We start from the raw sequence: 14,556 nt of genomic DNA, 5'->3' as shown, positions 1-14,556 counted from the left end.
GGACAACAATGATAGATAATAAGGCTGTGGTTACCAAAAATAGCTAAATGTGCTGCTGACAAAGTCTGGCAAATCACACACTGGCAGTGTCTCAAGGAATTATAAGCTGCTGTATTTATTAGTGAGATTTCCCCAGCAAATGTTTTTCAACTTGCCTGTTTTCTGTATCTCAATGAGATAATCCCTAATGTGTAAACTATGATCAGTTGCTATTAGTTTTCTGTTTATTAATTTGGCTTATGTTAGATAAACCAAATTCTGTTCTGTCCTGTACAGGGAAGGGCAACTGATTTAGCACATGGGTCACATATGTGGCTTGCATTTAGTAGGCTAAGAATACTGTAAATGTCATGGATGCTCTCTTTTAAGTGAACAAATGACTAAAATAACAAGGCAGTTAGTAACAAGCTTTAGTAACAAGCTAAGCAGATTTTCATCTGATTTTTCTTGTTTTTTGTCTAGCTTCCTCCAGCTGTCTTGCTGTCAGTTTTCACACTTTGCTGGATAGATGTTTTATATTACCTGTTCTGTATGAGATGATACAAGAGAGTTTATTTTTTTTCTCGAAATTTTCAATATTTGATTTTTTATCTATAGAATTAGTAACTCTAATGATTTTGCTTGTGATTGATCAGAGGTCCAGTGTTTCAGTCAAAGCTAGCTGAACCAGACTGCAACATGTCTGTCCAAGCCATCTGTCAAGCAGCAGCATTCACACTACTTAACACAACCTCTGAAGCTGCTCACACATCACGTGTCCTGCACTGAAGTTCAGCTGAAGTCATTTAGCACAGAAAATGCCAAGTTTATTAGCTCTTACCTTAAATTCTGTCTCTATGTTAGCGAGACGTGCCAGTTCATTGCTGAGCTCCAGAGCTGTGAGTACAGGGTCTTCACTTGAAAGTGACAGGTAGGCAGCGCTAGCGAGCCCTTTATATGCATTCATACGTGATCTTGAGTGGCTAAAAGAGTCACGCTTCTGCTTCTCCGTGCACTCGTTGCACTTGCAGAAGTAGTCGTGAGGCCGCTCTATCCTGGCACCCTTCATCAACAGGATGTGCACGATCTCATACTCTTGGCAGTGTGAGGCCAAAATCACAGGTGTTATGTCTTGGGAAAAACGTGTTCCATCCTCATCATATGCATAAAAGTCATCATCTCTAAGTTCTTGTTCCAAGGGACTTAAAGTTAATCTCAGACCTCCTGCAAACGCCGGGTGAGCCAAGATGGCTTCGACAATTCGCACATAGCCTTTGCTAATAGCCAAAAGCAGAGCATCCCCCACTCTCGCAAGACCCTTCTTCTTCAGGAGCAGCTCTGTGACTTCCAAGTGCTCATTGGCTACAGCTAGCTGCAATGCGTTCTGGCCCATGTAGTCCACACAGTTAAAGTTGAGCGTTTTGCACTCTTCGAGCATCTTGCGGACGACAGGGATGTTTCCATATTCAGCAGCATCAAGAAAACGCTCCTCCTCCGTAGTGAGACTGGTGCCGCGCTCGTTAAACATGTATGCAGGGCCTCGAATGGCCTGCCGACGCCCCTTCTCCCTCAGAGTGGTGTGCCTGCGATGCATCATTGCTGTTCTGAAAGAGAAATAGAGAAATAATAAATATGTGAATGGGTGACAGAGAATGGAACAGTACAAGTGAAGTATAGAAAAAGTGAAGTATAGAAAATGACTGCATGTTTGTTCACACATATAATCTATTGATGCTAATCTTCAGCAGCTGTACAACTGAATAGTGCTATAAGGAAAGAAACCTAATTTCAGCTTTCTGTCAACAAGATTTTAAATATTTACTGCAAATGGAAAAAGGCCTCACATGATCCACTCCTTTTATCAGTTTTTTTTTTGTACTCAGTTTTTTTAATGTTAAAAATCTAGACTCAATATTCAAAGATCTCTAACTGAACTATAAATCCCTACACACACACACACACACAAACACACACACTGACCTTTGGCTTAATTAGCAGACATATTGTGGATTAAGATTGTCACAGATGGTGAAGCATTTCTGTAGATAAATTATTTGCCCAGTAATGTTGCTAAATATAGTGATAACTATGTTAGCAATGGGTTGGGCCTCCTTGAGCCACTCACACAGCTTCAGTACATACGTTTATGTTTTGATATAGATTCTACAAGTCTAATGAAGTGTACTAGAGGGATAAATATATAAGATATTCCCTCAATTGGTGTTTTGATGAAGGTAGTGTAGAGTGCTATCTAACACAACAGTCCAAAATCTGACTAGCATCTGCTTTACAACATTATTCACCTCGTCAAACCATTCACCCCACTGATGGGGATGGGGTCATTCTGAAAAAGACCACTCAGAAATCCTACTTCAGGGCTACACTTAAATTTGGTGGTATTTTTAGGTGGGTTGTGAACTGATGTGTTTGTAAATTTGTGTTTGTGCTTAAAGGAAGGTTTAGGTGACCTTCTCAGGCCAGTTCAGCTCACCCCCTGATCACACACCCTTCTGTCTGAATCCTCAGGAGGTAACCAGGAACACAGGAAAATCTATTCACTCAATACAGGTCTCACACACACACACTCACACATGCAAACACACACTTACACACACACACATACACTTTGGACCACAGTAACACGCAAGCACACACATAATATGCCTGTCAATAAACCTTTTACAGTCAGGGACAAGTGTTTCTGCCCTGAAAATTACATTTCCACATCCACAAAAGTGCAATCTATTTCACAAACAATGCCCTGCAGCGACAAACGAAACAAAATAACACTATCCATTTTCATGTTAATGCTAAATAAATTATAAGGAAAGAGAGAAACTAAAGTGGAATTGTGTCGAGCGCACGTCCTATTTGTATAAAAGATTGAAATACATTGTTCAATTACTATAGAGGACCACTGTAGTGTTATTCAACAACTTCCCTAAATTATGTTCCAGCATTACATTCATAATTTATGCTGATTATGTTTCAGATAGACACACAAAGAATGCGCGCAGACACCTTCATAAACTTTACATGGAAACATATCTCTGTGACCAACACAATGAGAATATTTGTACAATAGACTTGTAAAGAAAACATTATAAAGAATGAACACATAATATGTTCAATACTTACAAGCCTAGAGACAAGTAAGACGTGCACTGTTCAATGAATCATTTTTAATATTCATTTTTAATTCAGGCTTAACTAGCCTGACCCTAACATACTGAACTCTAAAATCTAAACCATATAACATTTATCGGTGCAAACTGGCCCATAATTCATAAAATAAATGTCAAGTCAAGTCAAGAAACTTTTATTGTCATTTCAACCATATATAGCTGACGCAGTACATAAAGTGCAACATGTGCAGCCTGGTGCAAACAGTGCTATTATTTAAAGAACCATAACTGCATACAGCCCAGAAAACACAGACACTGTGCACAGGGCACCATATCTGTGCTTTGGTCTCCAACAAAGCACGACTGTTTTATTCTGATTAGTGTTTTGGTGGATCCAAGGACACTGGACATGTGGCAGGAATACATCCTGAAGAGGACATCACTCCATCATAGAGCACCAAGCTCTCACACACACACACTTGTTTACTCAGGGGAAATTTATTTTAGCTAATCCAACTCCAGGCATGTTTTTTGGGAAGTGGGAGAAAACTAGAAGAACCCAGAGGAACCTCATGAAGCCACAGAGAGGACATGCACATAAAATCCACACAGAGCTCATGACTGGGAAAAAAATCATATGTACATTATAAAGGAATGACAGTGAGACAATTCTTCTGATAGATGGTTAGCTAGATTACTCAGTTCTATTAGACAGAAAGCATAGGGCTTTGGCACGAGACCAGTTATTAACTTGAGGAACGTGGCCCTATTTGTTTCAGTCTAGAACAAATTCAGTTCAACTCAGAATATCTGAAGCATTGCCTTCACACCTAATGTATATACAAGAAGGCTAAAGGAAGACAATGACATTGCTGTGAGTCTAGGATACAGAGGATTCAGATACTGTATAGAAAATTGAATGCATTTCAATTTTATTTAAGTAGCACTTTTAACAATGGGAAGAAAGTCAGTATGTAAAATATTTGAAATATATAAATTTAAATGATATAAGTTATGAGCAAGCCAGAGATTAAGAAAAAAACTCCCTGAGAAAACTCCCTCATCTGGGTGACACTGATTATAAAATAAATTTCCCTTCTATAACTGTGCTAAGGGTCAAAAAGTGCAATGATGTAACAGGAAAATTCATTTGAGTTTCAAGATAAATTCGATTTTCTTATACATTTTGCAAGAAGAAATCAAATCAATAGATCAAGACAAGACTCTGTAATGTGTTTCACGGATTCAGATGTTATTAGTAGGAATTGATTTAACGGTCGCAGGACAATTAGCAACCAAGCAACAGAATTTTGGCCTGTCAGTGCTCTGAATTGATTAGCATTTCTCTCATTGATTTAGTCTGATTTGCTCCAAGACATGCTTCGTTTTTATCCCCATGGAGACAATTCTTCATCAAGCTGACATTAGCAGAAATAAACACCAGAACAAACAGTGATCACAGGGAAATTAAGCCTGACACTTTATTGGCATTCTGTTTGCACACTGCATGTGGGGATTTGATGTGGTTTTATTACAAATCTTCAAATGGGTTTTTTACCAAACTAACAAAATGTGGTCTGCTGATTGTTTTGAGGACTTTTGTCAAAAAAATAATAATAATAATAATAAAAAAAAAAATTCAAGCAGTTGTAAGGATCTGATAACAGCTTGCCACTCGGCTTAGCTGAGGTTTTATCTCTTCCAGACAACCACTCAGAGGCACCTGTATCTACAATCCATCTCTCTGTTCAGCAGAGTGTAAGGAAGAAAAGGGATGAAAAGGGGGAGGCTCATAGAATGTAGAGCCCATAGATAATACATGATAGATGATCACAGAATTCAGAGAGATCAAACACATGGGAGACAGAGTGGAAATGGAACCCATTCAGGAAGCGGCAGTTCCTGACGGACATGAAAGAATGTGGAACCGACAAGTGTGTGCTGCACTAAGTAAAGTGAATGTGTAAAGCCCCATGTGTGATCTTGGGTGTGTATAACTGTGCATATATATGTGACTGCTGAATCTTTATTAACAGTTTAGATTTGTAGTAATAAGTGGAATCAGTGAATTTGATGGATGCTGAAGCTTTCTGTTTCCTACAGTGTTTCCTTTAAAGTTACAACCTCCACATACTAAAGGTTAGAACCCTTTGTTAATACTAATCATTCCACCTACCCCATCATATAAATGCTACCAACTACCATCTACAAATCTGTAAGAGCTAAACTGTGCTTTCTCCAAGAGCCAGTCAACCACAACTGTTACTCATGCTGCATTACAACGCAGCATAACATACTCAGAGTCAAGTGCTGTCTACCGTCTTATATAAGCTCACAGACACCCATAATTTTACCCCCCACCACAAAAAAAATGAATTTCCACCTGCAGTGGTGCTTAGTGGCTCATATGAAAGTAGTCTTTATTCATACGTATTTATGGTTTTGACTAGCCTACTATATGCCATATACACCCTGACCAGATATAACATTATGACGACCTGCCTAATATTGGTGTTGGGGCCCCCCTTTTGCTGCCAAAATAGCTCTGTTACTAGCCATCACAATTTGGCCCTTGCCAAAGTCGCTCAAATCCTTACAATCGCTTTTACAATTTTCCTGCTTCTAACACATCAACTTTGAGGACAAAATGTTCACTTGCTGCCTAATATATCCCACCCACTAACAGGTACCATGATGGGATAATCAGTGTTATTTACTTCACCTGTCACTGCTCATAATGTTATGCCTGATTGGTGTAGGTATATAAATTATTCATAGAAAATATCCAAAAAAAGAAGAAAAAAAAAGATTTTCACAAAAATGTTCAAAGTAAATGGTGATATCAAACCCACTTCTGCTCTATGAGATGTACAGTATATGAGCCTCTATGAGGTTGAAGGCGTTATTTTCAACCACTAAAATTACTGCACAGTGAAATTCTTTCTATACATATCCCATCCTTGGAGGATTGGGGTCAGAACACAGGGTCAGCTATGATGCAGCACCCCTGGAGCAGAGGGGGTTGGGGGCCTTGATCAAGGGCCCAGCAATGGCAGGTTGGTGGTGTGGGGCTTGAACCCCGATTTTCTAATCAACAACCCAGAGCCTTAACCACTTGAGCTTCCACTACCTCTGACAGAGGTAAAACATCTCACTCTGAAAGACAACTATATCCTGAATTTTATGTCAGACTTGCAGCAATAAAAATAATTAATTGTTTATACTGATTAAAAATGTCCAACAAGCCACAGATTGAAACACCAGTGTACTGGTTAAAAGGGTTAATGATTGTTATGGGAAGAAAAGCAAGCCATCCCTATCAGCAGGCCCAGAGGAAGTCCACACAGGTTAACACCAAGGCTTCCCCTAAACCATTTGTTACACTATATAATACAAAATGATATATTTCAGGCACACATGCACAGGTAGATTTATTAAAAGAATATAGGTTACAGCACACCACCCAGAATTTGATGTTTGCTTGAATTATTTATGCATTTTGGTCTGCTGAAGCGATTGTGAACTGTATTTGCCGTTTCTCAACTGCATTTGTAACATGGAACTGTTATTCACGTCAGCATTTCTGTGAGCTGTTGAAGGCTGTAAACTAAAACGACTGCTTTTTTGGTTTTACATAAAACCAATAACCTAGGCTCTGGAGACAGTTTACAGAAAAAAGGCAGCTGTTTTTATGACAAGATTTTGCACAGTAGCTGTGCTGTGATGCTATTCATAAAAGTTTATTTAGTTGACGCTAGCTTGTGCACTAAATATTATAACAACTAAAACAACTTTGTGACATCATCACACCTGATGTCCACTCGAAACTGAGCATGTTATACTTCTCAACAGAACTATACAGGTCAGCACACAATGTGTTTTTATTTTTTAGTTTCCCTTCACTGGAACTAAGAGTCCCAAACCTGTTACAGCATGACAATCCCCCTGTGCACAAAGCAAGCTACAGTACATTGTGTGCCAAGGTTGAAGTGAAAGAACTGGAGAGCCCTGACCTCCGCACCTTTTGGATCAACTGCACTTCAGGCTCTTTCACCCAACATCAGTGCCTGAGCTCACTAATACTCTTTTGACTGAATGAACACAAATCCCATCTAGTGGAAAGAGTGAAGGATATTATAACAACAAAGGGGATCAACTCCATTATAATGGTCATGATGGTCAGTAATCCACATACTCTTAGCCATATAGTGTTCGTTCTTTAGGAGTAATTTCCGATGACACTATTTTGTTCCAGGCAACATGTCCAGGGATCATTTGTGATTGAAGTAGCATGTTATGTAGTTTATTTCTTAATTTTATTATTTCCTGAGTCATGAAGCAGCTTGGAAGAATCTGTTTTGCAGATGGTGCTATGAGCCAGTCAGCGTTATTAGCATGTCATGTTTTAGCACTTGTAGAATGGTGAGTCACATAATAACTGCAACTCAGGTCACTGGCTTAAAATGTGTTTTTTCCTGTTTACTTATGGTGCACAAAGCTTGTCCTCTGATCAGATATTTTCGACAGCTATCAGAGTTTAGAGAGATTGGAGTAAAAATTAAAAAAACAAACTAACAAAAAAAACCTAAACCAACACACACACACAAAAACCCCCAATGTCCAGATTGGTTCTAGCTGCTGGGAAGTCTACTGTAAGTCAAATAATCACCTTTTCCAACCATGGAGAGCAGGAAAGCATCTCAGCATGCACAAAAGCTACAACAGTAGATGATAACATCAAGTTCCACTCCTGTCAGCCAAAAAACGGAATCTTATGATCTTATGGGGGGGAAAAAAAGACCTGGTCATTATCCAGTCTTCAGTTTGGATAATTTCATTTTGATGTTTGATATGAACACTGACTCAAGCACTTGACTATGATTTTCTTGCATTCTTGCATTGCATTCTTGCGCTGCTGCCACATGATGGACTAGATAACTGCAGGTGTACAGGTGTTCCTAATAAAGTGGCCGATGAGTAGAAATGCTCATCTAGTTGGATAGACACATCGTGTGCACACACAAAGAACAGCAATAACCATGCCTACTCTTCTACTCTATCCTTGTTGACCTCTTGTCTACAGATCCCTTGCGCTCTCTCGCTCAGACAGCCAATGTACGGAAATGGGATTTTTTGTGGCTGGTCATCACAGGACAAAGCACCAGCTGGAATTACAATTGGGTGACAGAAAGATAGTGAAAGAGATACTGGCAGCAAGAGAGAGCGAGAGAGAAAAAGAAAGAGAGAGAGAGAGAGAGAGAGAGAGAGAGAGAGAGAGAGGAAGTAGGAAAACCAGTGTAGTTGATGAGAGTTTTACAGTTTCTGTCATTCTGATACTGAAATCCTACACCTCACACTGACCTTTCATACCTAATAGTGGACACATACTACCTTTTGATAAAATGTACATCATTTGCTTATTCAAGTCATTCTGAAACACAACATACACTGTACTTTACCTGAGGCTGATTCTTTACCCTTCAAGCAATGGTACAAAATAACATGGACTCTCAAATGTTGCTCTCATTCACATTCATTACCAAATTCATCACAGAACCTCTGGATCTGTCCTGCACACTCTCACTGACTCTAATATCACTCTGACTATGACTGCTGTGAATCTTTTCAGAAAATCCGGTGCTGTTTAAAACCTTAAATACCCGTTCTGCACTTGTGAACATTTTGAAACTGTCTAATTTACATAAACACTTCATAAACAGTGAGAGGACGCACTAGTATCTAAACGATTTAATAAATCCAATCAAAGCTGTAGATGAACATTCGGAAAATCTACTGGATCTGCTTAATGACTGAGGGTAACCATTTGCATGCATCTTATTTTGAAATAATTCCAAGTTAAGTGTTATTAAGTAAAATGTAGTAAATCAATTCTGGGCAGACGGACATGTCTAAGTTAAGATCTAAGGCCAATAGGATTTTCTTCAACTTTAGAAAATGACACCAATGACACCATCTTCACTTTCTTTTCAAGGACTGACATATATAGGCATCGATTGGATCTGAAAAGTCATTTCAGATGAGAACTTTTAAGAATGTTATTTAGCATCGAAGCGACCACATGAGGAATACAAACACGAGTTAAAATACCAGAAAGTCTGATACAGCAATTATCTTGAAAATATACACCATACAATCCTCAGGAGGTAATCTATGAACAAAAGCCAATACATTACCGGGGAAGATGCTGTGATACTTTTTGATTCAAAATATTAACAACGTGAGGCAACGACGGCAAAAATGATAAACAGAAGAAGTGTCTAAACGCTCTGATCCATCATCTATCAGTGAATACAGAGAAGAATACAGAGTAAGCAGAGCGTAACAAAATAAAGGCAGGTTTTCAACAAATTTCAGTGCTTAAAATGTTAATGTAATGACATTTACTGGTTTGTTCACTTGTTTAAATTCCCTGGTTTATGAGAAGAATTTAAATAGAGGCTTAAACTTCCTCAGTCGTAAATCCTCTGATCACTTTTACACACAGAGACTATAATTAAGGATTGTGTGATTTTTGAAATGAGCAGATATGTGCAATTATTCCCATATACACATGAATTAACTTAATGGGGAAAAAAACTACACTCTCAAACATTAGCATTAGTCGTATGAGGAAACATGCGGAGGACCAGGAATACAGCAGAGTGTCACAAATAAAGATATTCAACAAACTCAAGTGTTTATAATGTAAATTTATTCAAATTCACTGGTTTGTTCCTGGATAAAAGGGTGGCTGGGATTTGAACTCACAACCTTCTGATAAGGATGTCCAATCCCTTAACCACATCCCTAAAAGCTTTACAGTACATTTACCTTTCTGGTATTTTGGCATATCCAGACCGACTTACATTTTCTCTCATTTTTATACAAGTGATGGTTAAGGGCCTTGCTCAGGGGCCCAAACCGGATGTCTTCACAAGAACATTTTATAGTGAAGACATTGTTACTGTCACATCTCATTCATCAATCATCTGGATATATTTTAGGGGTGTGAGGTGGGCAGAAAGGGTAAAATGTCCTTAGAGTATTAGTGCATTTCTTCCAGCATCGTGCATCTTTCCATTAGCTGTGGCACAGTGTCAAGTTCAGAGGGTCCTCTCATGTTAAGATAGGAAGTCTCTCAAAATGCTTTTTGCACATATCAAGAGCTCAGCTGTTTTCTTGGCATATGAGTACATGCACCTCGAACCATTCCTGCTGAAAAAAAGCCATTTATTATTATTATTATAAATCTGGTAACATCTGTCTTGACTGATACAATAGTTCTGATGTCTTGGGAAGTCAGCTGACCATTTCCCAACAGAAACAGCTTCTTTTTCTTCTTTCTATCATCACCTTTTAACGGCTAAGGCGAAAAAGGTTCATTGGTGAAATTTTTTTATGCTTTGTGGAGTATATGAGAAAATAGCTTTACAGCATAAATGTGACTTTTTCAGCCTTCAAAAAACTCCCTACCTCATTAACTGTGGTGGTAGAGTGGACGTGCAACACACTGTAATTTTATTATACACCATGCACTTCAGGGTTTCCTTATCTTTCAGAATTTATGAGAAGAATTTAAATCGAGGCTCAAACTACCTTAGCTTTAAATCCCACTGTTTCCCCCTGATTACTTTTACACACAAAGACTATGATTAAGCATCCTATGATGTGACAATTGATCAGATATATGCAAATATTCCCTAGTGATCATTTCAACACATATTAATTCAGCTGGATGTGTTTCAGCTTGGCAGTGCAATCAAAGAGAGAAGCCAAAAAAAAAGGAAAGTTGTTACTAAATGAACTTTATACACTCTCAAACCTAGCATTAGTCATATGGAGAAGTGCTTGTGGTGTTTAAATTTGAGGCCATTCAACACAAGGCCAGCTGGATCATTAGGCATGAGGAATAATTCATTACTGCAAGCATACTGAGAGTCTGGGAGAAATATGGGACCAATTTCACAATTAAGGGTCTTGGTCTTATTAGTGGAGATGAGACTCTGTATGACTCGTCCTGTCTATGTGATGCCCTGAACTGACCTCATCTGCCATGATCATTAAAACCATGTGTCAGAGAAAGTACCGAGAAACTTAACAGAACAGATGTCCAACAACTCTCACTTAACAAATATATCTGAGAGACCCATGAGACTTTAATCGAGGTTGTATATGTAAGACATTTAACACTTGTGCTCTTATAGAAAAACAATCAAGATTGTCGTGTAGTGCTGAGTTATTCTGAGCTAGTCTAATCCCTTCTAAAGCTGAGTAAAAGACATTTTCCCAAAAAGTGTTTTATTCCTCTTATACTACAGTGATTTATCCATGGGTACAATTTTTAGTTCATGAATGAATGACATTTCATATATTAAACCATTTATAAATAAATGTAATGTTGTGTACTGTAAGACAAGTCAGTTCCTGGTACCATTTATCCAGTAAGTGCCCATTAGATGGACGTGAGAGAAGGAAGTTGATAATTTACTGGATAGCAAGAGAGCTCTAGTTTTCAAGTTCCCCATATACTCAGATAAACCGTTTCAGTTTCATTGCTTAGAGTCAATGTGTAGAATGCTGCAGGGATAATATAGGCCAACTTGCTCCACCCTGGTTACCTCGATAAAAATCTGTTGTTGATCTGTAACCAAAAATAGTTTATGATTCTTACACGTTTTGTTCATGAAGATAATATCCTCCAATGAACAGTTTTTTAATGAATTTTGAAGCCTAAATACAGTCTCCAGAAGTAAAAAGCCAAACCTATAAACTATAAACAAACTATACAACAGTCACCTGACTAAAAGTGTATGATTTTGTTGGCAAAGACTTAAAACTTTTTCCCCTGTACATCATCCAAACTGTAAAACAGTAAATTTTTACAGATGCATCACCTAATCCACAAAATCCCTAAACTATGATTAAAGATAGTTGACAACAAATTTTATTATTGAATAGTTGCTCTGTGTCATGTACAATAATTCTCCAAGTTATCAGAATCAATTTAGATAAGTAAAGTAATTACAACTATTGACAAATCTTACATTCTTTTATTTTCTTAACAGAATAATAAATATTCTGTGTCATCAAGTTGTCCTCCTGATTTTGGTTCACAGTGACCATGCTTGGAGTTTCTTGGACCTTTCCTGCATTATTTCAAGCACAGAAGTCCTAAGAGTCAAATATTTAGATTCAATTCCCCAAGCTGAAAATGAAATGCTTTGTGCAAATAAAGCAAGCATAATGAATTCAACATCTGACTCCTTCAGTTAACAAGGCAGCCAATGGATATTAGCCTTTATTTTGAATTTGACTGTTCAGAATAAAACAAACCAAGGTCTGAAATGCTGGAATCCCCCTGACAGTGATTGAGACCATTGATCTGACTGACTTCACGGACATATATTTGCAAAAACAGTCTGTGGCTCCATTAAAATAATGAAGCCAAAGAGTAATGGGTTATCAAAATAACTGTGCCCTGGTGAATATACTGTACATACAAACACACACAATGGCCTGGAGCTATGTCAATAGAGCATTCATATCATATAGATGCCATCAAATAAATTATACCACAATATGCTTTTCTGGGAGTGTCCACTACCAGTTCTACAGCAAAAGTTAAAGTCTGTTTATGTTCTATATGGTTCATTTGTCCTCATTGTTAAATGATTTTTGTAAATGTTTTTTAAACAGGTAATTGTCATAACATTTAAATGTGGCACTTTCATATTAGTGAGATACAAACCTAATTAGTGGGATACTGTATGTATTATATCCTGCAGGCTACAGGAAAATATCTTAATAATCTACAAAGTAATAAGTAAATCAATAAAGGAATGAACAAATGATTGTTGACAAAACCAACCATCGATGTGTTTAAAAAGAGCTTTGCTTGGCAGAGGGTACATCACATTAAAGTTGCTAGCATTTAAGATGATCTTGTCTTTACAATGCTCTTGGGAAACTGGGACCTATTTCTGATCTGATCTGAATCAGTGGTACATATTTGAATAAATCCAAAAATGTGAAAGCAATGTGCTTCAGCATCATACAAAATAATGCCATGGGAAAATGTACAAATTATGGCTCGCATTTTTTGTTTTCAATAGGAGGCTGATTTCACATTGCTCATTATGAAATATTACCTGATGAAGGTCCAATCCTAACATCCACACAATACCAACTTGGTACAAGCTTCAGAAACGATAGGTGTTCTACTTAAAGACAATTTGTGTCCTGTAATAGCGCAAACCTTTATGTAATATATATATATATATATATGTATATATATATATATATATATATATATATATAAATATTTCATTAACTAAAAAACTGATATGAGCAACACAAGGTTTTAGGCCTGTGTGGCCTTGACATAAACAGGGATTTGAAGCACACTTGGCAGGGGCACAAATCTTCCCTTTAATTGTAACCTTAGACTTCTGATCTTAACTTTTCATTCGAATTGTGTTCACACTTGCAAAACAGAGCATGCACAGCAATCATTTATAAACAAAAAACAAAAGCAGTAGAAGACATACCTGTTGAAAACTATTATTATTATTATTATTATTATTATTATTATTATTATTATTATTATTACCACAGTAATTTATGTTCACCCACAAATCCTTCTCCATCACTGCCCTAGTCTCTCTCGTCGCGTCTCTCTTAGACGGCATTTTTACGGAAGATTAAATGTACAAACCCCAGCATCAGACTTCCAAGCCAGAACTTACATGTGAGGATGAGCGCGGGTGTTCCAGGACTGCTCTACTCCGTATCGCGCGCACAGCACCGCATAGTCTTCCTGTGCGTCCGCTCCGAGCTCAAGCGCGCGTGCCGGAGGAGGAGAGGAGAGGAGGCGCACCGGAGCTCTGCTGCAGCCGCAGCCCGGGACTCCGCGCCTCGGAGCGGCCCACAGAGGCGGAGCTCCTGGCTTGAACCGGGGGAGAGAGGCGGGGGGCACGGAGCTGCTTTCTCTCTCCTGTTCCTACGGCCGTCTCCCGTCCTCCGTCACACATCAGAGAGGAACCCTGGATTCACATCTGAGTCTCCGATCAGCAGTGGCAGAGAGCCGACAGCAGCCGAGCGCGCAACAAGTAGTGGAGGAAAAGTTTCGGCATTAACGCACAAATCGACTCAGAAGACAATATCCAGATCACACACATACACTCACGTATGAAACACGCGCACAAACGCGCAAACAGACATTTTGAACACACGCGCACACACACACACTCGCGCGTGGTGACACAAACCACGCTGACATGATTGAAGCACGTGCATATGCAGGTTTTGAAAGAGAAGAAAGATTACCTAAGGGGGGGATGCAATTAGTTAATTCCTGGCACCTCCTTTATGGAGAAATCACATACATACAAATGTTCATATGGTTTTCACGTGTCATTATGTGAATAATAGGTAATTATACTATGTGAATAAT

At 38.4% G+C, this 14,556-nt stretch overlaps 1 protein-coding gene across 1 annotated transcript in view; it reads right to left on the bottom strand.

Moving 5' to 3' along the window:
• trpc7b (transient receptor potential cation channel, subfamily C, member 7b) overlaps nucleotides 1-14,215 on the bottom strand; it is an 81,688-nt gene extending 67,473 nt beyond the window's left edge. The window contains exons 1-2 of the mRNA XM_058407470.1: nucleotides 13,850-14,215; nucleotides 821-1,583 (exon numbers count right to left, since the gene is read on the bottom strand). Coding sequence (XP_058263453.1) covers nucleotides 821-1,576 — 756 coding nt within the window. The 5' untranslated portion in view covers nucleotides 1,577-1,583; nucleotides 13,850-14,215. The remainder of the gene's footprint in view (nucleotides 1-820; nucleotides 1,584-13,849) is intronic.
• Between the last annotated feature and the right edge of the window lie 341 nt (nucleotides 14,216-14,556).

This window comes from Hemibagrus wyckioides, linkage group LG14 (assembly GCF_019097595.1).
Source record: "Hemibagrus wyckioides isolate EC202008001 linkage group LG14, SWU_Hwy_1.0, whole genome shotgun sequence".
Taxonomy (NCBI): Eukaryota; Metazoa; Chordata; class Actinopteri; order Siluriformes; family Bagridae; genus Hemibagrus; species Hemibagrus wyckioides.
Note: the sequence above shows the minus strand (reverse complement) of the source record. Positions and strands in the feature narration are given on the sequence as shown.